At 34.9% G+C, this 26,143-nt stretch overlaps 1 protein-coding gene across 4 annotated transcripts in view; it reads left to right on the top strand.

Moving 5' to 3' along the window:
- The window catches only part of rbfox3b (RNA binding fox-1 homolog 3b), a 207,159-nt gene that overhangs the window by 84,679 nt on the left and 96,337 nt on the right, over positions 1–26,143 (top strand). Inside the window, exon 1 of one of the 4 annotated variants that reach the window (XM_082164856.1) lies at positions 4,474–5,026. The exons of the other annotated variants lie outside the window; for them this stretch is intronic. Coding sequence (XP_082020982.1) covers positions 4,910–5,026 — 117 coding nt within the window. The 5' untranslated portion in view covers positions 4,474–4,909. Of the gene's footprint in view, positions 1–4,473; positions 5,027–26,143 lie in introns of those variants that run through there. 4 annotated transcript variants of the gene reach the window in all.

The following is a 26,143-nucleotide window of genomic DNA, read 5'->3' as shown; positions in this document are numbered from 1 at the left end:
GCTAAATGAATAAATGTAAATGTTAAGCTACCAGTCAAACGTTTGGACACGTTTACTCATTATTTATTACTATATTATTATATTACATTTTAGATCAGGTATTTTTTTGTCAGGTGAACCACCTGAAATATTTTCTTGAAGTACCCCATGGTATTTTAAGTTAATATTTCAATAATTTAACAATGCACTTGCATGTTCACAGTTCTCTGATGATGCTTAATGGTCACATGGTATGCAGTGCTTATTAGATTTTTTTATTGATTATTTTTGTTCATATTTTTAATATAAAATTTCTTATTTTATTTATTTGAATGGCTTTTTTTTATTTAAATGTTTTGTAAAGAAATGTTTATGTACACTCGATCTTAGTTCTGCATTTGGTACTATTGACCACAACATTCTTTTAAATAGACTTGAAAATGATGTTGGCATTAGTGGAATTGCATTAGCATGGTTTAAATCATACTTATCTGACTGTTATCAGTTTGTAGCGGTAAATGAAGAGATGTCTCATCGATCTGAAGTTAATATGGCGTACCACAAGGCTCAGTACTAGGACTGTCACTACCTTGACCGTGACCTACTGCGACAGAAGTGAATCAATCAAAACTAACTTTAGCTGGACAATAACTTTATCATAGAAAACAATCTCTGTTACTTTAATTTCCTATTATCACTGTAAAGCTGCTTTGAAACAATCTATATTGTTAAAAGCGCTATATAAATTAAGGTGACATGACTTGACTTGACTTAAACATCACATCTATATTTGTCTGCACAACCCATTTGAAGCATTTAAGCAGAAGCCTTTAGATCAAAAGGTTGTAAACTGTTTGTAAAGAAATGTATACATAAACACAACATTTATATTTGTCTACATAACTTATTTGAAACATTTAAGCAGAAGCATCTAGGTTTTTAAGCTCAGGAGAAGCACTGCGACTGGTGGTGTGTGTCTCATTTCAAGTGTAGAACTACTAAATATCACCATACTTTCCCCAGTTTATTAATCACAGTACATTAAGACAATTGTTTTGTATTACAAGCTTTTCAGAGATGTTCTATAAAGGTTAAAATTAGGCATTAGGCTAATTTGTGTAGATTTCCAGAAGATTAATCGGAACATTGGATAAAGCCAAGTTCAAAATGTTTCATTTTGTTGACATATTAGAGCTTACGGTTTTTACAGAGGGATTTTGGATAACAACTTTTTATCACTCTATAAATCAGAAAATACTGTCAGCAGCCAAAAAACAAACAAAAAAAACATGCTTTTAGGAATAAAATGTTCTATAAATCAGTGAGAATGATATATAAAGAAAACCCCCCAGGTAAAACTTTCAGGATATAGTCATGAATACAACTGTAAAGTTTGGTGTATATAAGTGATGCTGAAGTGGAGAAAAAAAAAACTTTAAAGATAAGTATTGTATTTGAAATCTACAAACACAAATAGATAAGTCTAATAAAAGAAACACTTAAATGTGTATTTTGCATGCTTTCTTTCCACTAGACTGGAAGAATTTTTAGACAAACTAATAATAAAATAAAAATGACACAAATGATAGGTATTATAGTTTTCATTTGTTTTTATTTCAATAATTTACTTTTTTTGAAATTTAGTCTCAGTTTGGTTTATATTTAATTCAAATCCTTTGTTTCATACAGCCTAGATACATGCAAAAGCACATCCTGTCAAATCAGCCAATAGAATCACTGCTGTCCAAGATCTGACAGGTGATTGAGAAGGTTTAATGCAGAAACCAACCCCATGGTCCAGTTTCAGATGCCGGCTCATGAAGATCAAGAACATCTTTAGTTTTTAGTTTAGTTTTTAACTTGTGTTTAGTTTATTAAAGACACCATGAAACCACAAATGGACTATTCTTATATATACAGTATATATTTGGGAATATTGCAGTATTTATTATACATTTATTATAATTCATTATTTATGTTCCTCGCAATCTTTCCTTGTAAACTTCCCAACCCTCTTATTTTATCTGATGACAAGGGCGGGGCAACCTATCAATCACATGAGATCAGCCAATAGCTGTTTATTAACGGCAGCCAATTATTAACAAAAAATAATGTTACAAATACAACAGTATACAAAAAAACTAAATGTAACGGAGTTGCACACTAGGGGGATTAATGTAGATCTACATGAAGACATCGAAACATTTACAAAAAACTGCTTTTTGCTTCATAGAAAATCAAATTGAGACATTTGTTCTTGTTCCAGAGGCTGTTTCACTCGGATATACGTCACTATTGGGAAGAAAAAACCAGTGCAACTTCCGTTTCGTGCTGACTTTAAACTGTTAAATCAGTAGTTTCGGTCTTAGATTTGTACCCTGTCTGTTAACATCCCTGACAGGCGAGTGTGTGGTCATGTGATCGTATGAGTGTGAGATGCCGCAGTTGTGCGTCTCAAATGAAGTGTAACACATCAGTGTCGCAGACAAACCTGCTGCTGAACGGACAGATACACACACTCACACAGAGAGACAGCGTCGCAGTGATGTAATTTGTAGTGAAATCACATTAGTGTGTGTATGTGTGTGTGATGGGCGCCTTACACAGAACATCTGTTACTGACACACACCGTTTGATTGATGCCTCCACTTATGTGTGAGTGGATGTAAACAGTCTTCAAAAAGAAAATCTGCACATGAAAAACGTAATAATCAAGGTTATTATTGCTATCAATAATTTTGTCTCGATTTGGCTGTTAAAATACTTACAAATCTCAGTTTAATTTGCAGACTGTATAGAAAATATTTGTTTGTGATCTAGTTTCATGCCCTTAGATACAGTATTGCACTTGTAAAAACTTCAACAAGCAGAGAAACATTTCCTGAAGGGAACATCAGTGTTTGTTAGATAGCAGATGAATAGTGTTGCTTTGTGTTTTAGTCTTGAATGAGATGATGATGCGCTCAGTGTGCATGTTGTTGTTGTTGCAGACAGGAATGAATGCTTAAGGGCACTTACTAGGCGTCAGAGAGCACTGTGAATCTATTGATTTCAATGGTGCATGAAGCATCTAGTGTGTGTACTGTAAGTGACACGCTCTGTTGTGGGCAAAAGTTGAGGTGCTTGTTGACGGACGGGTCAAGTTGTGCTGTATTCCTGCTTGATTTCATTCTGAAGCGACTCTTTACACACTCTTGAAACATTCTTCTCCATCCAACACTAACATTCAGTATGTGGTCTTCTGCTCCAGAAAAGTATCTTCTGCTCGCCAAGGCTGCGTTTATTTGATAAAGTAAAACAGAAATATTGTGAAATATTATTACAAATTAAAATATTTTTTTTTCTATGTGAATATGTGTTAAAATGTAATTTATTCCTTTGATCAAAGCTGAATTTTCAGCATCATTACTCCAGTCTTTAGAGTCACATGATCCTTCAGAAATCATTCTGATATGATGATTTGATGCTCAAGAAACATTTATTTTTATTATCAATGTTGAAAACAGTTGTGCTGATTCATATTCAAGTGGAAACCGTGATACATATTTGATTAATATAAAGTTCAAATCGACCGCATTTATTTGAAATATAATCTTTTGTAACATTATAAATGTCTTTACTGCAATTTTTTTTTATTTAATCAATTAAAGTCCTTGCTGAATAAAAGCATTAATTTTTATTTTCATACTGATCCCAAAACTTTTGAATGGTAGTCTAAAGCAGTTTTGTCGTCTGCCGCTTTAAGTGCTTGAGTTCTTTAAAGCGGAATGGTTTCTGATTGACTATCAATGTTTTTATCATTCATACCCGGACAAAAAATCGTTCTGAAAGTGATTCAATTGATATCGTTTCCTCGTCTCACTCCTTCCATCGTCTCACTCATTGCTGTTATCGTTATAGTTGTGGTGTGGACTCTGCTATGATTTAATATCGAGAATGATTTTTAGATCTATATCTTTATCGTTAAAGTTATCGTCCTTGGTGTGAACGGGCCTTAAATCAATTAGAGATTAATCAAACTTGTTTTTATGTATAAAGCTTATTAATAGCAACAAAAAAAAAGCTAAATCTAGAAAATATTGTAAAAAACATGTAAAGCTTTCAGTTGAGACACATTTGGTTTGAAAAACAATGCCAGAAGTGACCTTCCTTTGGTTACAAGGTCCTTTGGTTACACATCCTTAACACGACATTCATCATTTAGCTGATGCTTCAGTGCAAAACATCTAAAAATAATTCATAGATAAAGTACAAATATACACTCTTTCAAACTGAGGTTCTTTATTGTTGTCTTTAACATCAGTGGAATCTTTCCATTCCACAAAAGGTTCTTTATGGTGGAAAAAGGTTCTTTAAATTATAAAAAATGTCCTTCATACTTAGAAAAAAAAAAAGGTTATTTTAAGAACTAATCACTGAAAGGTTCTTTAGGGAACCAAAAATGGTTCTTCAATTACATCACCGTGAAAACACCCCTTTTGGAACCTTTATTTTTTTAAGAGTGTATTTAACGTATGTATTTTTTTAGTTGTTTTGCATCGAAGCAAAATGATGAAAGTCATGTTAAGGATGTGTAGTGACTATAATTAGCTTTAAAAGCAGCAGAAGTCTGCAGCATGTCCTCTTTTATATGTGTGTGTGTGTGTGTCCTTGAGTGTGATTTCAGGGGTCTTTGTGAGTGTTGGGCTCTAAAGGGGGTCGTGGGCAATTAAAGCACACACGCAGCGCTGCTATACGATCACACACACACACACACACACTGCTCTCATGCACCTCCCACCTCCGCATGTGGATGTTTAAGTGATCTTTATTGTGTGCAGAGTAAACAGAGAGCGAGCGAGGGAAGCCGTGCTTATCCAGCAGGAGCGAGAGACACACAGATAGAGACAGAGAAAGAGAGACGTGTGTGTGTGTGCCTGTCTGTGGTTAAATGTGGAAATCTTCATCTTTGAGCTCCATGGCAAACTCTGCATGCGTGCTTCTGTCCGGCTCCGGGATGATGCCTCATTCCCTGCACGCTCCTCCCGCGTTCCTCTACTTATCCGAGGTAAGGATCCTCCCGCTGCCTTCGCTTTTATACACTCCTTTCTCGGTTTTCATTCCTGAGCGAGTGAATGAACATGCGTTTTTTTTTTTTTTTTATCCTGACCCCTGACCCCTTCTCTGTTTGGGGTCAGCGCTCTGCTTTTATTCCACATTTCCGTGCTTTTATTCCACGTCCGCTCTGTCGTTTAGACTCAATTTACTTTCTTACTTGGTCATTTTGTTACTAGTTGTTTGTATCGAGAGTTTTGGAATTTCATTGTGAATTCATTCTGGGAATGTTTTACAATCACAAAACGGAAACTGTTTTGAGATGTGCTCCAGACACAATTCTGTCATTCATTTTAGGTCATAATTAGCAGACTTATGCAGATTTTTATGCAATATTATGCAGATACCCTCATGAATTATTCAAGATTTTCCGTGACTTTTCCCTGTTAAATTACTAAACACTGTTTTTAATTAACTTAAATTACTTTGTAGAATAAGGCATTAGATTCTTCACTGGATATTAAAGTCAGCGGGTTTTGTTTTTGAAGATTGTATTAAAGATGCATCATGCTTTAAATATTGGTGAATATATTTTTGATTTTTGATATCTGTATTTTTTTCCCCTGAATATCAGGTGAAAACCAGACGATATTGGGTGCAAATAATATCAATGCTACTATTTTTCTACTCCAATAAGTAAATACATTTTCTATAGCAGTTTTTAATCTTATGTGCTTATATTATACTGTTTGAATTTCTTTTTGACATTTTATTGTTCATATGAATTGGTCATGTGTATCTAGTATTGCAGTTTGTTGTTTGACATTAGATTGTGTGTCATTTGTGTTTTCATTTATAAAAACAACTTACATATATTTGACATGCACATTAATTTTAATAATATTAATTTGATCTCCTCATCACCAATATTAGCATATGCAGATGCTCTCATTAATTATTCAGGAGCTGCTTGTGTTACATCACTTGATCAATGTTCTTAATTAACTTTGTTGAATTAGTCATTAGATTAGTTTGGTTTAAGTGCACGTCTTAAATTTTTTTTTGCCAATGCTTGAAATATCGGTTTCTACAAATCCATATCAACCGATATGAACATTTACATTTTAAATCATCAATATTGGTCTTATTTTGCTGATGTTTTAAGTAGATAATGGTCTTTTTCTGTATTGGGATTTTATAAGTGTTAAAATTATTAATAATTTTTTACTATATATTATAATATTTTAATATTTAATTTGACAGATTTGCATGGAAAATTGTAGATTAGAGCTTCAGTATAATACTATTTATAAAACAGCATGCAAAACTATCGATTTATGATATATTGTTTATTAGTAATAACATAAAAATAATTATCAGTATCAAACTGTTTTTTTTTATTAGCATTGCTTTATATATCGGTTTCTTTCTACATATAAGTATTTTATAGCAATGCTTGAGATATCGGTTTCTACATATCGGTATTTTATTAGCAATCCTTGATATATCGGTTTCTACATATCGGTATTTTATTAGCAATCCTTGATATATCGGTTTCTACATATCGGTATTTTATTAGCAATGCTTGATATATTGGTTTCTACATATCGGTTATTTTATTTGCTGTGCTTGACATTCTACATCTATATATATATATATATATATATATATATATATATATATACATACACATATATGTTATTAGCAATACTTGATATATCGGTTTCTGCATATCTGTATTAGCAATGCTTGATATATCGGTTTCTACATATTGGTATTTTATTAAGAATGCTTGAGATATCGGCTTCAGTATATCTGTATTTTATTAGCAATTATTGATATCGGTTTCTATCTGTCTGTATTTTATTAAATGCTTGATATATTGGTTTCTACATATCTGTGTTTTATAAGCAAAGCTTGATATATCGGTTTCTACATATTAGCAATGCTTGAGATATCAGTTTCTACATATCTGAATTTTATTAACAATGCTTGAGATATCGGTTTCTACATATACGTTTTTTATTAGCTATGCTTGATATCCTACATATCCTACATATCTGTATTGTATTAGCAATGCTTGGCTTCTACATATCAGTATTTTGTTAGCAATGCTTGGTATATTGGTTTCTACGTATCCTTATCATCCAATAAAAACATTTCAATTTTAAATGGTCAAAATTGGTCTGAATTCGCTGATGTTTTAAGTATATAATGGACTTTTCTGCACTGGGATTCATAAGTATTAAAGTCACCCTGTAATCAATAATTTCATCCCTTACAACTCATCAAAATTACATATTTAAAGTTTTTTTTCCTTGCCTTAAAATTTCTTATTACTGATTTAATGCCTTAAATCTACACCCTTGCCTCATGTAGTAAACGCGGTTCTATGAATATGTAAATGAGCCCCGCCTCCACTCACTCACAGCAGCTCAGAGATCCACTTGTTGAGGATGTGACATGTTGTTGTCATGTTGTTCTGATTGGTTACAAGGTAGTTTGTGACGTCAGAAACACCAGCGATTTCAAACCGTGTTTTTGAGACTGTCTTTGGTTCACTAGCCTGGAAATCCAGACCTAAATCTAAAAGATTAATGGTCTGGCATCGACTAATGAAAATCGGCCAGCTCGAGGGGCGGCACCAAAGCATGCATTTGAAAATCTCACTGCACGCAATTGGATAACACTACAATCACTCACAACAATAAACCCCATACGCTACCAGCGAAGCTAACTGGTAGATTAGACTCTTACCGTATCCGGTCGGCAAAACAGCAAAAACGTCCTTCTTGCAAAGGAACGATTCGAGCGCCGTCTTCTGTTCCTGTTTTAGATAAAAAGCCAAGTCTAACTCGTTCATTGTAGCGGACAAAGCCGTTTCAAACAACTGGTGTTCATCCATAGCCATCTTGCAATGTTTACTAATGACTTCGACGTCACAGCGCTGTCGTCATCTGTTTAGCTCGCCTCTGGCCCGCCTATATCAGATAACCCGATGTGATTGGTGCAGCTCAGATCGAGGGGCATATTTCATGAGCATCATTACTCGACACCAGAGTAACTCGCTGAGCAAATTCAACTTGTGCTCTCGCGAGAACTTTGGATTACCAGGGTATTGGTTCACTGCAGTTTTAAGGAGAAAATACTCAGCAATGGTGATGACTTATGAATTTGCACATGGTTTGTCTTAAAGCATATTAAAAACACCACATAGACATACACACAACATTAAAAGCTTGATTTGCACCACAGGGGGACTTTTAAAATTATTGATCTTTTCTGCTATGTATTATAATATGATAATGATTGATTTGACAGATTCACTTGTAAAATTGTAAATTTGACATTTAGAATGAACAATATCTAAAACACAATGCAAAACAATATAGATTTATGATATCATAATGTTTACCAGCCAACATTTTGACACTATAGTACATGTTTCATTGCACATGTATGTGATTTCTGCTATAGTGAGACAGTACAGAGACACGAGAGCGATAAATGAGATGAGTGCTTTCTTCCTGCTTTTAAATCACTCTGAGAAAGCAGGAGAAGCGTCTCCTCCCCCATCTGTCCACACACACACACACACACACACACACACACGATACTGGCACATGGTCGGCTTGCGTCGAGTCGCCCTGTGAAGAATCCAGGGCAAACGATCCTCCTGAGAGCAAGACATATTATTCATGAGGCTGCGTGTTTATGACCGAGTGTGTTTGTGCGCTTAATTGATTTCATATTCAAACACATGGCCCTGTTTGCTGCAGTATGTACTGCTGAATTATTGATACAGTTCACGAATGTGACGCGACTGTAACGCAAACAGATATGCGGGAATGAAATGAGACGAGACACATGCAGTTCTATGGGATAATTGGTGAAGTGGATGTTACAGAACAATCCGTCGTTTTATTTGTCTTGTGTCGGAGTGAAATATATCAGCGCTGGTGAAGTGTGTAAAGCTCAGCATATGTTAAACTGATTCTTGCATTACAGAAACGGGTTGTTGAGGAGGATTTGGATTCTGAGGTTGGATTTGAGAAATGTTTTCTCTCTTAGTGATTGATTATAGAAGTAGTGACTTCATTCTTAAGGAAATCTGAATACTTTAAGTTAATTGATTCATTTGGACAGTTCATTTTCAGTTGACGAGTCAAGAAAATTATTCATTTGAGTCACCATTCAATGGGGTTCCTTTTTAAGTCTAGTTTTATTTTGTAGCACTTTTAAGTATTTAGTTAAATACTACTGCTTATCACTGTGTTTTTGCAATCGTGGCCTAAACTGTAATGATAAGAGAGTAAAACATGGTAAAGCTTGTGCTGTTGCTGCGGGTGAAGATCCTTCTTAACTTTAAAACTCATTTTAGTCTGATCTGAAGTGTTTAAGTGGGAGATTTCAGTGCTGACTGACTCATTACGTGCATGTGTGTGTCTTAAAGGTACAGTAGCACAAATAGACACTTAGAAGAAAAGGTTCTGTATGGAATCTTAAAGGGTTCTATCATGCGCATCATATTTAGAACCTTTTAGGGATTCCATCATGGGATCATTTTATGGATTTAGTTTTAATTAATCACTTTTGTTTTAATTTTATGAGTTAAACAGCTCATAAACATACTTAATCACTAGAAAAAATTTAAATAACCTGTTAAACATGAACGTGTTATCAAGTCAAGTCAAGTCATCTTCATTTGTATAGCGCTTTTAACAATGTAGATTGTTCCAAAGCAGCATTACAGAGATACAACAATAGTTTAAAGTAACAGAGATTGTTTTGGCTTTATAGCAGTTCTTGAATAAAGTTATTTTCCAGCTAAAGTTAATATGATTGATTCACTTCCGTCGCAACGATCATTAGTTATTAACTTAGGGGCCGCTAACACGACAGGAAACTCTACACAGACTTTAAACGCAAAACCTGTGAGAACGCTGATGGCGTGCACATGCGTATTACGAATTCAGTCTATTGGTATGCGTGTTTGAATATATGTGCGCAGGTTTCTAATTCCCTACAAACCAAGCCTTAAAAAAACGACTTGTCTGGCCTTAACATTTTGATACAGAATTTGATCACTTAGGGTAGATACGCGAACCGAATTTTCCCGACAACGCTTTATCTGTAGAGTGGTAAAGGGATCCTCCATAAGGAGAAACTAGTTGGCACTTTAGCACCCCGCTACGACATCGGGTCCAGGCGCAGGTCCTTCATCAGATCTGGATACAGCCTGGATCCCGCAGGCTGCGGAAAAAACCTTGGGATAAACAAAAACACTAAAATTAGCGTAGATGCCATTCTTCTTATGATGTAACGAGTGCATCAGGATTTATAGGAAGTGTTCCCGGTTCCAGCTGACCTAATCTATGCAGCCTAACATTGAATTATAGAAGTCTATAATGTGTTATGTGTATGCTAGGTCAAAGAGATGTGTTTTTAGTCTAGCTTTGAACTGACAGAGTGTGTCTGCTTCCCGGACAATGGTAGGAAGACTGTTCCAAAGTTTTGGTGCTAAATAGGAAAAGGATCTGGCGCCAGCAGTCGATTTTGATATTCTAGGTATTATTAACTGGCCGGAATTTTGAGATCGCAATAGACGTGAAGGACTATAACGCGTTAAGAGCTTGCTCAAGTACTGCGGAGCTAAACCATTTAGTGCTTTGTAAGTAATCAGCAATATTTAAAAATATTTACAATGTTTAATAGGGAGCCAATGCAGTGTTGACAGAACAGGGCTAATATGGTCATACTTCCTGGTTAAGAACTCGAACTGCTGTGTTTTGGACCAGCTGTAGTTTGTTTATTAAGTGTGCAGGGCAACCACCCAGTAGAGCATTACAATAATCTAGCAATCATTTAAGACATTTATATTATAATATATTACAATAATATTATGCAATCATTTAAGACATTTCTCCTTATATAGAACCTTTTTGACATGAAGGGCCAGATTTACTAACAGCTTGCATCAGCGCTAACCCTCTTTTGGCGTTAAAAAAACTGCTGTCAGGATTTACTAAACACACGCAGTGAAAACACACACGTGGACAGGGTTATTTTTGCAGCTGACCTTATTGCATATGCATTTGTAGGAGTTTCCCTTTTAAATGCAACATTTTTGGGAGGAGAGTATTTAAATGAATCACGCAAGGAGATTTACTAAGGTTTGCGCTCGTCAATTAACTGGTGTTTGCGCCATTATTTACCACCTAAAAAAAGCATGTCTTAAACCAGACGCTAATTGGCGCTGCTCTTGGTAGATTGTGTTGGTTATTATGGAAATTATCCGGCTGTGTCTGTGTTCTTTCATTTGTGTATCGTCAGTAGATCACACACAGAACTTTCCACTCCCATCTGAGCTTTTATGGGATTGCGCTCTCACGCTAATTTGACCTGTTAACTAAGTCTGGCCCTAAGGCCATGTGTCCACCAAAGCGTTTTTTTCACGCGGCTGGCGTATTTTTCCAATTGTTTTCAATGGGAGCGCTGCGTTTTTCAAACGCCATGAGCGTAACGAGGCGCTGAGCATCTTTCTCACACTGGAGCGTTGATCGCTCAGTGTTTTATAACAGTCGCCCAGAGTTGAAGAATGTTCAACTTTGGGTGAAACGCAGCGCTCATCACTGTCACTTTTTTTACCCAGCCGTCCAATCACAGTGGAGGAGGGGCGGGACTAATACCACACCGACCAACCGCCACATTCTGCTTGTACAACATCAACAGATGATAAGCATAATAACGGAAATAAAATGTTTTGACAGTTTTATATAGAAACAACACAGAAACAAACTGTCTGTGAAATTAAATACTAGAAACACTTCGCGGATATTAGGTATCATTGCAAGCTAGATGTCAAAAAAAAAAAAAAACTTAAAAAAAAGTGGACACACAGCCTAAGCGTGCTTTGAAATTGAATCAAGAACCCTAGAGTTCTATATAGAACTCCATGGAACCTTTTTTTTTTCTACAAGTGTGTTTAATTCTAAAGATTGGAGCAATTGAATAAATGCATGAAATAGGATCAGCTGTAAGAAAGTAAAAACTCAGCAAAATCTCTCTCTCTCTCTCTCTCTCTCTCTCTCTCTCTCTCTCTCTCTCTCTCTGGTCTGTAGATCTGTCCGGTTAGAGACACTCTGCTGTTGAACTACATCTGTGAATCTAGAGTCCGCCTGGTTCTGCATCACTGACCGAATCAAATGAAACAGGGCTTGAAATAGATTCCTCTCCTTCTCTCTCTCTCTGTGTAACAGGCTGAGATCACTCGTGAACATGCTGGCATTCGTTGCAAAAACATTTTTCATTACAAATGACATTATCTGCTTTACAATTTTAGTGTAAAGTTAATTTGTAACATAAGTATGAATGTGAGAATGGCTCAGTATTTGATGTGGAGCTGCAATGAACAAAACCTGATGATCATGTTCTCCAGAAAGATTTGAGAAATACATGAGGCTCATAATATATATATATATGAGCTCTCTTTTCTAGATTTCCGGGTGACTAATTAAATGTAAGTAAATTGATCATGTGACTCTTTGTACATGATGCTCATATATGTATGCATCAGAAAACAGTTTCAACTACATTTGAACCAGGATGCTTTGGTTGGTCACAGTAAATCCTCTTACAGGCTGCTATTGTTTAACACAAAAGCCTAATTTATCTATGCTGCCGCTTCATCGCTGTAAATGGTGTGTGTGTGTGTGTGTGTAATACTCATTCTCTCCCTGTAATAAATTCCTCCACACTCTTCCAGTCTTTTCTCTGTCGGTCTGTCTGCTGATTACCGTCACTGCTGCTCCTCTAATTAACTCTGTGTGTGTGTGTGTGTGTGAGAGACACAAGCAACTAGAAAATCACTGTGTAAATCGCAGGCTGTTCCAGCAGATTCTTCTGATGCGCTTACATTTTAAGGGTGAAAATCCAATCTCACGTGCTTGTGTGTTTGTGTATATATGAGTGTGTGTGAGTGTCTACATATATGTGTGTGTTTGTGTGCGTGCGTGTGTGTGTGTGTCTGTCTGTATAAGTGTGTGAGTTTGTGCCAGTGTGTGTGTGTGTGTGTGTGTGTGTGTGTGGTGTGTGTGTGTGTGTGTGTGTGTGTGTGTGTGTGTGTGTGTGTGTGTGTGTGTGTGTGTGTGCGTGTGTGCGTGTGTGCGTGTGTGTGCGTGCGTGCGTGCGTGCGTGTGTGTGTGTGTCTGTCTGTATAAGTGTGTGAGTTTGTGCCAGTGTGTGTGTGTGTGTGTCTGTCTGTATAAGTGTGTGAGTTTGTGTGTGTGTGTGTGTGTGTGTGTGTGTGTGTGTGTGCGCGTGCGTGCGTGTGTGTGTGTGTGTCTGTCTGTCTGTATAAGTGTGTGAGTTTGTGCCAGTGTGTGTGTGTGTGTGTGGTTTACATACAGTTGTTTTCTATGGTTTTTACTCACTATAGAAAATGCTTTTCTTTCTTATTTACAAGTAAAATATGTCAATATACAAAATGAACATATTTCACCTTGTATTATTCATTTGTTAATTTGACCATTTTAAAAGTGAAATAAATAAATAAATAATGACGTAAATTAAATAAGTAAAAATGTAATTTTAGAATATTATTTTTTACTTATTTTATTTTTTTACTTTTTATCATTTATTTAATTATTTTGTATTATTTATAGATTTTGACTATTTTACTTAATTGTTTTACTTTTTTATTATCTATTTGTTGATTTTATTTGACTTTATCTATTTGTTTGTTTGCCATTTATCTAAACCAATTGATAGCTTCATGACAGAGTAGCATGTCAACCCCTGTAAAGCGCAGCAGTGTGTGTGTGTGTGTGTGTGTGTGTGTGTGTGTGTGTGTGTGTGTGTGTGTGTGTGTGTGTGTGTGTGTGTGTGTGTGTGTGTGTGTGTGTGAGAGAGAGAACTGATGTCCATCAGAAAGACTGAGAGCAGTGTCCTGTCACGTCTCCAGCACAACCGTCTCTTTACAGGTCACGAGGATCTCTGAAGAGTCTCTCTCTCTCTCTCTCTCTCTCTCTCTCTCTGTCTCTCTCTCTCGGACAGTTTAGGGCTGAATTACGCTGACAGAAAACGGGAAATGATAGACAGGCGTGAGCCGCGTGTGCTCATAAATCGTGTGTCTCTCGAGGTGATTCATGAGACGTGTGTGAAGACAGTCTTCACCTCCTCGAGCCCTTCACTCTCTTTATTAATGATCGTGCGAGCGCCCTGTCTTGCGTTCTGAAGTTTAATTTCATTTCCATCAGATGCGGACAGCAATGTGTTTAAACGCTCATCCTTTACACTGCTGCTAAAGAAGCATCGTTCACTCTGAAATCACAGATTCAACGAACTCTCATCAATATCTGTGCGTTCGCCGGCCGTCTCGGGACACACAACCGAGTCTCTGTGTAAAGTCCACACTCAAAACCTCTGCTCACATCATCTGACTGACGTGTGAAGTGACCAATCACAGATCAGTGCTGAAATAGTTGAGGGATAATGTCTGCTGGATGCTTTGTTTAGAAGAACGGATTGTATACGGTTGATTTATTGGAAATATATTCTCATACTGCGGTGGTAATGTGATCATGACTCATGAACATAATGCACATTGTAGGTGAAGCACAATCTGAACACGGGTCATTTTAAATGGATTTGGGTTCATTTTCTGATCTCTCAAATCAAACCAAATGTGAAACGTCTCCTCCTGACGGGATGCTGAGGCATTATAATGCTGTCATGTACATGTCTTGTGCATTAAAACATGTAGTCCATATATTTTAATTATAGTTTGTTTTATTATGTATTAATAATTTATTTGTATTTTTTTAAATAGTAATAAATATTTTATTATTACTTATGATGTTATTGTTTATTATTTTATTTAAGTATTATTTTGTTATATCAGACATAACTTTAATTTAAACTTTTTTTTTTTTTTTTTTTTTTGTGTGTTTGTACATATTCAACAAATATGATCTTGCACCTTTATATAGGTCTGATTATTAAGATCAATCCAAGAATGTGAATTATTATAATTATAATAATATTAAATGTGTTATCCATAAATAATTGATTAAATATTATATTGATAATAAGTACATATTGTAATGTAATCTTTATTTTAATTATTTATAATATATTTTCAATATTGTATTTAGTAATATTTTCTATTTATAGTTGTTTATAATATTATATTATTGTATTATTTATTACTTTTAGATATGTTATTCTTATATTTTCATGTATATAATATTTAAGTTTGTAACATATTAGTGTTTAGTAATATTTTAGATGTTATTATTGTTTGTGATATTTTGTATATTACGATTTTTATTTTTTATAATATTTGAAGGTTTAGTAATATTTTATTTTTGTTATTAATAATGTTTTATTGTTTATAAATATAAATTAATGTTAATTTTGTGAAAATTAAGAATCTACAGTTACATCTACATTAAAATTGTAAAACAACTTTTTGTTTACATAATTATTATAATTGTATTATATTAAAAGTGATCAGTAAAGCTTCATTTTGATTATATTGTATAAATTATATTGTATAATTTATTATTGACAATATTAAATTTATATAAATCAATTTATTTATATGATTGTTGATATATCGATATTATATTGATATAAATTATATTGTATAATTTATTATTGATATAATATTAAATTTGATATAAATCAATTTATTTGATTTATTGATATAATTGTTGATATATCGATATTATATTGATATAAATTATATATTAAATAGTTTTTAATATAATATCTTTGTTTTATTATTTATATTAAATGTATTACCAATCATGTATCATTTATTGAATATTATATTAATATTAATAAACATGAAATTGTGTTAATGTAATGTATTTGTGTTAACTGTAATGAGTAAAATAAATAAATCATTCCGCCTCTGCTATAAGATGATAATATTGTATGTGGAACACAGAATCAATCCTGCTGTACTGTGAGATCTAGTTAAAGCTGATCCACGGTTTAACTCCATTACTGAGAGCCGGTTATTGAGTTTTCTCTCTCTCTGTGTGTCAGTCCACTGGCTGAAGTCAAACGCGCTCACAGGAAGTGATGCGTCCACACAACAAAAGGCTTTGTGTTTTACTGCTGAATGTCTTAATGATCACGTCTACTGTACATGTTCCGTCAGAGACGAGAAGGAGAACAGCAGGAGACAGGCTTCTGTCAGTGAGTTACTGAGGTCAGGTTACGCTTCTTTATCCAGGTAAATGTGTGTCAGCTCCAATAGTTCCTGCGCTGGACATACGTGTGTGTGTGTGTTGATCCGAACACACACAGCTTTGTGTTTTTGAAGTGAGTCAATCTTCTGTGTTTCACTTTTCTCCACCGATTGTACGTTTGCTTTGCTTTTTTTACAGTACACTATTGGTTCTTTATTGGCATTGATGGTTCCATGAAGAACCATTAACATCCATGGAGTCTTTCCATTCCACAAAAGGTTCTTCATAGTGGATGTTCTTTAGATTTTTTTTGAAAAATTGTTCTTTTTAAGAACTGATCACTGATTGTTTGCGGAACCCAAAACGGTTCTTTATTTGACATCACCGTTAAAAACACAGTTTAAAACCTTTATTTTTAACACTGTAGTTATTAATCCAAAAGGATTGTCATGTGTGATGTGCTCCATGTTTGTGTGTTTGTAAAAGCTTATGTTTGTTAATCTGTTCATCATATAAAGAGAGTGAATCTCTTCAGAAGACTTGGATTCATATGGATTAGTTTTACACCTTTGTGACCTTTTTGGATCTTCTCAGTTATGTTTACCTGGACTTTCAGTGGAGGGACAAAAACCTCAGAGGTCTCATTAAAATATATATTTATTTGCGTTTCAAAGATGAACCAAAGTCAAAATACAACCAGAATAAAAAAATGTTTGGGTGATCTGTCCCATTAACATGCTTACAAATATTGCTAAATGTGTAATCAAATGCTATTGTCTAAAGTTGCCATGGCATTAGCTGGTCAGAATGATTAGAGTCATAACTATTGATATCTTTTGCTGATATCCTACTTTTGAGGCTGTAGTGAGTCAAGCTAGAATAGTTCTACTACGTTACTTTTGGAAGTTGTAAATAAAACAAATTATTGGAGTTTGTTTAACAAGAAAGAAGTCTTTGAGGAATGTAATTTCTGAGTGAAAATAGTTTCTCCATTATATTTTTTTCAGCGTAGTGAAGGTGGTCTTTTGAAAACGACTCTCGTGCTGTTTAAAGGAGCGCTGTCTCTTTAAATGCTCCGCTATCAGATGATGTAATCAGGTTTCATTTTCAATCAGAGCTGTATTTAACAGGACAGAATCAATGCCCATCTCAATGGATCTTTGTCAGGGTAGATGTTCACTTTAATCTGATGTGAATGAGAGCGAGGGATGGATGGACGTACGGTCCGGTCAATATGTTCTATATTTTGTGGTCTGAATGATTGACAGGCAGCAGTGTGTCCACGTGTTAGTCCTTCAGATGGTCAGATTGAAGTGTGTGTCCTGACTGAGATCCGTCAGAGTGACAGCACTCACTAAACTAAAGCGTTTCAGCAAGTTAAACTACTAGAAGAGAGATAACTCTCAAAAATAAAAGCTTCCAAAGCGAGGTTTTTACAGTGATGCCATAGAAGAACCAATTTTGGGTTCAGTTCTCAAAAGAACCTTTTTTTCTTAGTGTGAAGAACATTTAATAATCTAAACAACCTTTTCCACTATAAAGAACCTTTTGTGGAATGGAAAGATTCCATTGATGTTAAAGATTCTTATTGGAACTATCGCAATTCCAAATAAAGAACCTTGATTTTTAAGAGAACTGTAGTGTAAAACATTGATGAACTACAATATTTTTACTCAATATTTTACAGCAAGTGAATCTTTCTTCTCTCAATGTAGTGGATTCTCTAATCTTTTGAGTGGTACATGAGAAGTTTTTACCAGAACATGATTTATTATTGTCTCCGTTCAACGTGTGGGGAAAACAGTGATGCATATTGCATGGAAATTTGAGATTTAGGAAATCTACTAGTGCAATATTTCCTAGAATAGCCAAAAAGTTGTTTTTTTATTATCTGAAACATTCTGAGACTAATATTCCAAAGTGATTTTTATAATACTATTAACAGCAAGCACACAAAACATGTGTAAAGCATCAACATTTGCAAAAAAAATAAAAATAAAAATAAAACCTACTCAGAAATTGCTTGTACATTTCACTAATAATTCCTAAGAAATGTGAAGGAACACCGTGAATCGCATGTGACATATACGTGAAAGTGAAATAGTATTTTCCTGTAAAATGTATTCCAATAATCTTTGTTTTATTTACAACTTTGAAAAAAAAAAATGTTTTAACAGTGTGGATTCGTGCCAAATGAGAGAGGTGCGTGAGCCTAAGTTTGAATTAATTAAATATTATTTGTGTATACACAGTTATTTGTGCTGTATATTTTTTCATTCCTGCTCTGCTCTGAATACTTAAAAGGATTTTGGAGGGAGGGGAACTAAAATATATGTTTATTACTTTTATAATGTTTGTAAACATTTTATTTTTGCAGCAATTGCAGCAATTAGCATGTAAATGATCTGAGTTGAAATGAGAGGAGAGAAAAATAAATATTGAATCAAATTCCTGGTGGTGGAGAAAAACAAGTCTTGTGTGTATATGTGTGTGTGCCGGTGTGTGTAACCTTAAAGCTCATTTCCATATGTTAATTGGCCAGTTTTGATTATTATTACTGAGGTTTAAAGGAATCAGTCAGTGCTGGAGATAATTAGTAGGATGGAGGCGGAGCCTAACGGGTCACATGATCAATCATTGCTTAAATGTCACACTCTGAATCGTGTGTGTGTGTGTGGCTGTAATTTGATAATCTTCAGAAATGCAATGGACTGTAAAGCACTCAAGACTTTCAGAGCTTTTCTGATCTCACAGGGAAATCACACCAGGGTTGTGCAAAATTCATCATTTAAGAATTAACTTAACATTTCAAGTCATAATTTTAATCTGAATTGAATTTGACAGCAAATCACAGGATGTTGAACTGGGATGTGAGAACTGAAATGAAATTAATAGAAATGTATCAGTCGCACAAAGAATGGGTTTCATTCGTTGTGACGGTAGCGTCATGAATTGTAACACAATTATTTTCCTAAAAAAAATAAAAATAAAAAAACACATATTAAAATAAGAAATGTAATAAATGCAGTATATATTAGAGTCTTCCTGGACATTGGCGTTCTTTCACCATAGGCCATTAAATGCATAACATGACAATTAAATTGAATTAAAGTATTTGAAAGAAAGGGGTCTGTGAGATGTTTTGATGTTTTTAAAAGATGTCTCTTCTGCTCTCCTAGGCTGCATTTATTTGATCAAAAATACAGTAAAAACAGTAATATTATGAAATATTATTGCAATTTAAAATAAGTGTTTTCTATGTGAATATATGTTAAACTGTAATTTATTCCTGTGATCAAAGCTGAATTTTCAGCATCATTACTCCAGTCTTCAGTGTCACATGATCCTTCAGAAATCATTCTAATATGATGATTTGATGCTCAAGAAACATTTATTATTATTATCAATGTTGAAAACAGTTGTGCTGATTCCTATTTTTGTAGAAACATTTTTGTGGTATTTTTCATGATTCTTGGATGAATAGAAAGTTCAAAAGAACAGGATTTATTTGTAACATTATAAAAGTCTTCACTGTCGGTTCTGAATGGTTCCCAACACTCGTCCAGTAGTGTGTGTGTATCCGTCTGTGATGTGTGTTTGAAGCGAGTGTGTGTGTCTAACGAGGGCGTCCTGCTCCGATCACAGAAACCGAAGCTTTTCTGGATCTCAGGGCTTCTGGGAAACATCAGATGCTGTAGGAGATCCTCCACACTTCTGTAACCGCTCTTACTGTAACACACACGCTTTATACAGTTCACACTCGTGTTTGTGTGCAGCCACATGTGCACACTTTTTGTGTTGAATGTGATGTGCTTTATTAAGCGTGACTCTCAGTTATTGTGTGTGTGTGTGTGTGTGTTATGATGATGCTGCTTGTGTCTCATGTTGGTCATAATTGCTGCTCTATTGATCTGTAGCTCCTCTTGCTGTGCGCTGAATCACAAATGAAAGCAACTTCCTGTTCAGATCAGTGGTGTGTGTGTGTGTGTGTGTGTGTGTGTACTTGTACAACTATCTTTGTGAGGACCAGTTTGAGTTTTAGACCATTGGAGTGAGGACAAAGAGAGTAAAGTGAGGACATTTTGGCCGGTCCTCACTTTCTGAGAGCCCTTTAAAGGCCTGTTTGAGGGTCAAGACTTGGTTTTAGGGATAAAGTTATAATGAGGTTAAGGGTAGGTTTAGGGTCAGGGTTCGGGTTAGGCACTTAGTTGTGATGGGTAAGGTTAGGGTAAGCGGTTAGAGATTGCATTGTGTCAATGAATGTCCTCATAAAGATAGATGTACAAGTGTGTGAGTGTGACCGATTTAATTTTTTTATTTTTGTCAATGAAATGAATGTACTTGTATTTGTAGGGGATATTTTTGATATATACTAAAGTATATTTACGCTGTATTTATAATCTATTTATTCACTTTTTTCCAACTTAATTTATTTTTTTCAATTTCCACCTTAAACGTTCATAAATCTTGAATGCTTTACAGCACAGACTTAAGTTTGCTCACTTTTCAAAGACGACATTTGGCAGAGTATTGCTGTAACAAAACATAAATGAAATATATATTTTCAAAATCACATTTTACTCTAAAACTGCAAGAAAATCAAAGCCATGAATCTAAACAAGTTGCGTTCAAATTATGAGCCTGATATCTCAAAAATGTAGCTTTCGGTCAGATTTTGTTTGGCTGCAGTACCAAAAGTTTCCACATGATAAAATTAATCTCCCATTCATTTCCAATGCGGCCATTTTTGACCGCGAGGAGCACAAGTGTGAGTATTTTTTACAGGACCATTTAACCTTTTTGAATCATGTCCATGAATTTCTTTTTGTGTTCACAAAGCAAGTGCCTAAACCTTTACAAAGTTTCGTACCATTCCAATGAAGTAAAAATTCTACAAAAAAACAAAATGTAAAATTTATCGGTCATAATTGACCAAAGAGCACCAGAGGGCTAAGAGTACACTCGACAAAATTGGCATAATTTTGTGTTTTTTTGTGTCAGTTGAAGCGCTGTCTGAAGTGGCTTTCTGTGCGCTTGAGATCTGTCAGCCTAAAGTCTGATATGCATGGATATGCCAATGAAAATTGCCTGCATTTTCACTTCTAAACATGATAATGACCATGGACTATATCTTGTGTTTGACAAGCGTGTGTTGATGTGTGTGTGTGACGTGGAGCTTCTCTCTTCATGACCTGAGCAGCACATGTCTCTCTCTCACAGGCAGGGCTCAATCCAGCTGCACTTAGTGAATGAATATTTCATCCGGTCTTCATCCGTACAAATCCTCCTCTCCTCCTGTATGAACGCGCTGATCAAAGAGCGCGTGTTTAATATTGAGCATGTTTGATAGCAGCTCAGTCTCTTTTATCTTGTATTGTCTCACTGTTATGCAGTGCTTTATTATTGACGTGGCATTATTCAACCGCATGTTTCATTGTGAGCGCATGGATTTTGTATTCCATTTCCTTCCTTCATGTTGCTTTAGGTAGACGTATGTAGCTTTAAATCAGCAATTGATTTGCACATGAAAATGGCTTTTTGCTTAATTTGACCTGTTGTCTCGGATTCTTTGAGAGAAACAACTGAGGTGTGTTTGAGTCTGGCAGTGTGTGTGAACTGTATCTCATATGGTTACAATGAAACAATATTTTTGGGGGTCAGGGTTTGGGTATTTGCCATTGATTTGATTTTGTTTTTTTCATGGTTAGCAGCAGACGAACATTTCATGCACAAACTCACAATGCTTCACCCTGACTCTGTGTGCATGCATGCACAAAATGAGGAATGTTAAACATTTAAATATTTATCATAATATTTATCATTTATTCATTTTTATTCATTAATTATAAGCCCAAAGCTTACGCAAGTTACACCGGAGAAACTGAAGTGAACCATGTGTCCGGATGGAGAAGACATTTATAATGTTACAAAAGATTTTTATCACAAGTAAACACTGTTATTTTGAGCTTTCTATTCATCAAAGAACCCTGAATAAAAACAAAATCACGTTTCCATATCAGAATGATTTCTGAAGGATCATGTAACACTGAAGACTGGAGTAATGATGATGTAAATTCAGCTTTGATCGCAGGAATAAATTACACTTTACTGTATATTCACATAGAAAACAGCTGTTTTAAATTGTAATAATATTTCACAATTTTACTGTTTTTACTGTATTTTTTGTTAAATAAATGCAGCCTTGGTGAGCAAAAGAGACTTATGTAAAATATATTTAAAAACAAATTTATACCTACCCCAAACTTCGGAACGTTTCTACAATATAAATATCTGAACAGCTTCTAAAGCATTTACATGCTTATCACACACACACACACACACACACACACACACACACACACACACACACACACACACACACACACACACACACACACACACACACACACACACACACACACACACACCTTTATGCATTCTCTGTTTAGGTAAATCAAATATTATAATTACAAATTGGGGGTTATTATGATAATTGAGTATAATTAAATGTTTAACACCATCAAATTAAACACTTGATGCATTTTATAAAATCTGAAACAATTAAGTGATTATTAAAAGTTGATCAGAAATGTTTCAGAAGCATTGATATTGTACCAGTGTCGATCAAAAACTGTAAGACTGTACAACATATTGATGAGGGTTATATTGATATTCTGCTATAGGATAAATCATTTTAGATGTGTCCTGATGATTATATTGTGCTTCTGACAACATTCCTGTCATAGTCCTGATGTTATCCCGGAATCTAAGCTTAACATCTGATTGGTTGATCAGACTGTTCAACTGTAGCCACAATCACAGTAAAACACTAGGTTTTAATCACACTGTACAGGCATAAAAATCACATTTATACACTACATGACATGCTGATCATCAGAAACACCAGAACAGAGACATTTAAGAATCAGTACCAGGTGCATTAGAATCAGTACTTTTCATATTTAAGCACTGATATAAACATGCAACAAGCAGGCCAGTAGTATTTGAACTGAACACATTGTGTTGTGGTTTTTCAATGACAAGTAGCATGTAAACATGAGCGAAGAGGTTTGTTCATGTCATGTGATCATCTAGCCTGAAACACTGAACATACAGACTCCAAACTTTTTGTTTAGTAATCGTTTCAGGTCTTGGATGTGCATCTGTTTTGACTTTCTGTAACTTTTTAATACATTTAAGATTCGAATTTGAAAATCTCACTTGCATTGATAGAATGTTCAGTGTTCTAATCAACAGCTGTGATGTCATTGTAATATTTACATTCTAAATCGCAAAAGGCCTTCTTTCTCACATCTATTTGCATACTTAGTCTTTTATTTCTTGTTCTGTATAACCATCTATAGTCACTGTAAAGATGGTTTCACGCTGTGTGTTGATTCTCGCGCACAACCGACAGAAAATAAACGAGAAAAATAAAGCAGCTCTAACTCTGCATTTCATTAAAAATGCCAAAACCAAGCATAAACTTAACTACTTTAATATCACTTGCATTTTGTCTTGTGTTGAGTGTGTATGAGAATCAAAACGTTAGCGTTCAAAACATTGGGGTAAGAAGTCTCTTCGGCTCATCGAGGCTGCATTTATTTTATTAAAAATACAGTAAAAACAGTAATATTGTTAAATATTAGTACAATTTAAAATATGTCAATATATGTTAAAATGTCATTTATCCCTGTGATGTGAAAGCTGAATTTTCAGCATCATTACTCCAGTCTTCAGTGTCACATGATCCTTCAGAAATCATTCTATGATGATTTGATGATCAAAAAACATTCATTATTGTTATCAATGTTGAAAACAGTTGTGCTGATTCATATGTTATTGCAGAAAGCTTTTCTTCAGGATTTTTTGATGAATACAAAGTTCAAAAGAACAGCATTTGTTTGAAACCAAAATCATTTTTAACATTATAAAAAAATCACACCGACCCAAAACGTTTGGACGGCAGTGTAAATAGATGTAAGACAGAATAGTGAGTGTGTAAATCATTATTTGGCTCTTCGGTTTGGTGATGCTAGTGGCTCAGAAGTGTAAATGAATTGCAGTGGTTTAATATTTTGTCTTTGGGCTTCAAAACAAACTCTGACCAGAATGTTTGAGGAATATCAATAAACGCCTCTATTAAATGTCGATGAGCCCATCCAGACCTTCCTGCTGTGATTTGTACCCACTCATAGTGATTTAATGCTGTTTTTCCTCTCAGAAACTGTGTGTGTGTGTGTGTGTGTGTGTGTGTGTGTGTGTGTGTGTGTGTATGTGTGTGTTATGGATCAATAGCTGCTGCTTTTGCCGTGTTGTTGATTGCAAACTGAAGAGAAAGTGTTTGCATGAGAGAAAGCTGCTTCTTTTTTCCCGTTTTTTTCTTTTTTTCCTTCTAATCTGCGCGCCGGAGCCGGTGTGTGTGTCCGCGGTTCCCCGTGGCCCGACATGAACATAATGGACTCTGCCATGTGAGACAAGCGGCGCTGGTTAATTACTTCACCAGGACGCTCGCTGCCCTTTTCTCTATACTCCGCCGGACTGCAAAGAGCTCTCGGCGTCTGTGTCGTCGCTCCCCGTACAAAGCCCGCGTAATTATTCCTTCTGTGGCGCGGATGGAGAGGTGCGCGCGCGGGAGTTTATCCGTTTGGGACGCCAGAGCTTTGATCACACGTCACAGCCGCTGACAGGCATCTGAAGCTCATCAGCAGATAAAAGAAATCCGTGGCAACGTTTGCGCTCGACTGGACAAACATCGTTCATAAACAGTCACCCGATTCAATTGCCTTGTCATCTAGTTTTGAATGCTAATTAACCCTGGGTAATAAACAACACTTTTTATGCTGATGTCACTGATACATTTGCTCATCTTTCGGGAGCAAAAGACGCTCCAGATAGTTTGGAAATTGAGGTCAAACCTTTCCTGTCGCGTACTGTAAATGGATGCTAATCTGTGATTTAGATGCCATATTTCTTTCTGAACAGCCATTTGACTTTTGCTAGTCTGTGTTCTTGCACATGGACAACATCAGGTTAGATGTTATTTGATCACGTTTTGATGAATTTGTAGATAATCTAGGGTTAAGTGGTTTGCTCGGGACTGCAGGTCTCGTCTTTCACTCATGGTTCGTTTTATCTGCAAAAAAAACCCCTGTTTGATTCAATTCTTGTCGCCAGTCACAACACTGCAAAAAATGAGTTTTTAATTTTTCTTTGTAACTTGTTTTGCAGGCTCAGTATCCTTGAAACAAGATAAATCTGCTCGAGAAGCAACTCTGCATAAGATATTAGTGAATATAAGTGTATTTTGTCTTGCTGCACTGACAGATTGTTTTATTAGTTTTACTTGTAACAAACAAAAATGTCAGTTCAGTAAGACAAAGACACAATCTGAAACCAAGTCTTAAAATGTATGCAGTCTTGCTTCTCAAAGTAATTTATCTTGTTTTTTTTGTTGTTTTTTTAGACATTTTACCTGAAAAATAAGACAAACATAGTACTGTAATACATGAATAATCATTTATTTTGTTGTTATAATTTATAAACTAATATAGTATTTAGTCATATTTTGAACTACTTTTAATTTTTATATTTTAATTTTTAAATTCTACTACTTTTGTTGTGCTTTTATCATTTTATTAGCTTGTATTAATTTTACTATATATTAGTAATTTATTGTTATTTCAGTTTGTTTAAGTACTTTTAGTACTTAAACTTAAAAAGCTTTAACTGAAATCAATAAATTGATGTTTTTCATCTAATATTTAATTTTATTTCAGCTTTATTTGAATTACCGAAAACAACAGACCCAAATTTAAGCTACATGTATTATATATTTGAGTTTGCATTTAAATGCATGTATTTTTTGTTTGCATTTTACTGCTCTAATATTATTTTCACTACTTTAAGTGCTCTTTGTTATTGCACTT

The sequence above is a fragment of the Leuciscus leuciscus genome (genome assembly GCF_965113295.1).
Source record: "Leuciscus leuciscus genome assembly, chromosome: 1".
Lineage (NCBI taxonomy): Eukaryota > Metazoa > Chordata > Actinopteri > Cypriniformes > Leuciscidae > Leuciscus > Leuciscus leuciscus.
The sequence above is the reverse complement of the archived record's forward strand: the minus strand, read 5'-3'. Positions and strand labels throughout refer to the sequence as shown.